The 1925-nt window shown below is 42.1% G+C and overlaps 1 protein-coding gene across 1 annotated transcript; it reads left to right on the top strand.

Annotated features, from left to right (window-relative positions):
* Positions 1 to 207: 207 nt before the first annotated feature.
* Positions 208 to 1288, top strand: LOC116985882 (hemoglobin subunit alpha-like). The gene is made up of 3 exons (XM_033040984.1): positions 208 to 345; positions 600 to 807; positions 1052 to 1288. Exons 1-3 carry the CDS (start codon positions 257 to 259, stop codon positions 1175 to 1177), a joined length of 423 nt encoding a protein of 140 aa, XP_032896875.1. The 5' UTR covers positions 208 to 256; the 3' UTR covers positions 1178 to 1288.
* Positions 1289 to 1925: the final 637 nt, after the last annotated feature.

The following is a 1925-nucleotide window of genomic DNA, read 5'->3' as shown; positions in this document are numbered from 1 at the left end:
GAGGTGGGGTTGTATCTTCTGCAACAGGATATCTTTGCTAACAGCTGTAAGTGAAACAGATGATTGGCTCTCTGCTCGGTGTTGCCCCTTATCTCTATGTTTGAGTTCATCCAATAGACCATGAGTGCGGCCCCCAGGGCCAATGGGAAGGTGAGCGGGGGGGAGAGGCGGGTCAGTGAGGATGGCAATAAATACCGTGCGCATCGAGCAGGAGTTATCTTGCAAGTACTGAGAGATCTGGAAAAACTCCGCAACAATGGTCCTCTCAGAAGCCGACAAGCATGCAATACGCCAAGTGGCCCATCAAATAAAGCCAAAGTCTTACGGTGCAGATGCTTTAGCCAGGTAATGTTCTTAAACGTTCTGCATATTGACTGTTCTTTCATTGATTATTTGTGATTGTGAACATTTTGCTTGCATTTCCAGAGAACAGCGATACAATTAATAAGTGTGCAATAGCATTCTCTGCATGGAGTTGAAGTTTTACCAAACTAATGTAATTGCTGGTCTGAACGTAATGGGGTTGTAATCTGAGGAGAGATTTATTGGAACCTGCGTCGGCAAATGACTTCTGACTTTCTTTCCCATGTTCCTTGAAGGCTGTTTGAGATCCATCCTCAAACCAAGACATACTTCCCAAGTTTCACGAGCTACCTTGCCACTGATCCTCATGTCATAGCTCATGGCACCAAGGTATTTGAGGCCTTGGTGAAGGCCACTGAACACTTGGACGACCTGCCCAAACACCTGGAGAAGCTGGCCAAGAAACATGGTTCTGAACTCCTTGTGGATCCTCACAACTTTGAGGTAGGTAACCCTTTCATATCCTTCCTCGTCACCATGTCACAGACCCTGACGTTAGGGTCAGATAAACAGCAATGCAGGTTCAAGTTCATTTACGTGAACTCTCCGCAGTCTGAATGTGTAACCGTGTTCGGTTTAGCTGGGAATATTTTCTCCTGTACATCATCACAAAGTGCAAGCGAGCAAAAAAATGATGCGTTGAGAATATATTAGCACCACCTGACATTGTCCTGTTTTACTCTTACAGCTGTTTTCAGACATCATTGTGGCCACCTTGGCCATTCATCTGCCTTCGTTCACCCCTGCAACTCATACTTCCGTCGACAAATTCCTTGAGGAAGTTGCACATCAATTGAGCTCCGCGTACCGCTGAAGATGCAGTCAAACAACTATGGTGGAAAACAGCAAGATCATCATTCGAATCCCCACCTGCCTGTTTTCTCAAAATGCCGGCTAATAAAATAATTATTCCTTTAAATGCAAATATTTTCCCACTCTTTAATCTTTTTCACATTGTGCTTTCCATTAACTTTTGACATAATTGGTAAACTGACTGCTCAATAAACGTTCATCTTCATTAATGCTTTATCGTTTGCCGTGGCTGATTTATTAAACATTACACAATTTCAGAATACAAATGACATCAGATATGTCAGACATGTTCATGGCAAGATCACATAGAACTCCACAGGGTCCTCATCTCTATCACAAGATAAGAAGAGAGAGGATGGAGAACTTGGTACATAGAAAAATTCAGCTGTCATAAATCCCTGTTAATATGGTGGTTACTTCTCTCATTGTAAATGAATCAGACTCACTGCAAATCTTCCTAAAAAGCAAAAAGTCTGCATGAAGGCATCAAAATCTCTTCAGGTGATTTTTACACGTTCAACAAAATATCAAGACTTATAAATCAAGCTTTATGCATTAAATATTAGTTTGTTTTCCAAAACTGAATTACCAATGCAACTTTAAATACCCAGTCACCTAATTATAAAGCACTCAATGTCTGATGGTAAAAACTGGGCAAACAATCTTTAGGCTTCCGACTTCAGAGATACAGTGTGGAAACAGGCCCTTTGGTCCACCAAGTCCATGCCAACCAGCAATCACCCCTGTAT

The sequence above is a fragment of the Amblyraja radiata genome, chromosome 22 (genome assembly GCF_010909765.2).
Source record: "Amblyraja radiata isolate CabotCenter1 chromosome 22, sAmbRad1.1.pri, whole genome shotgun sequence".
Taxonomy (NCBI): Eukaryota; Metazoa; Chordata; class Chondrichthyes; order Rajiformes; family Rajidae; genus Amblyraja; species Amblyraja radiata.
The sequence above is the reverse complement of the archived record's forward strand: the minus strand, read 5'-3'. Positions and strand labels throughout refer to the sequence as shown.

What these genes read in the sequence shown, in the direction of transcription:
- LOC116985882 (XM_033040984.1), top strand. Translation starts at nt 257, where the DNA reads ATGGTCCTCTCAGAAGCCGACAAGCATGCAATACGCCAAGTGGCCCAT. An exon ending in GGTGCAGATGCTTTAGCCAG is followed by an intron (nt 346 to 599) that starts GTAATGTTCTTA and finishes TGTTCCTTGAAG; the next exon opens with GCTGTTTGAGATCCATCCTC. An exon ending in TGGATCCTCACAACTTTGAG is followed by an intron (nt 808 to 1,051) that starts GTAGGTAACCCT and finishes TTACTCTTACAG; the next exon opens with CTGTTTTCAGACATCATTGT.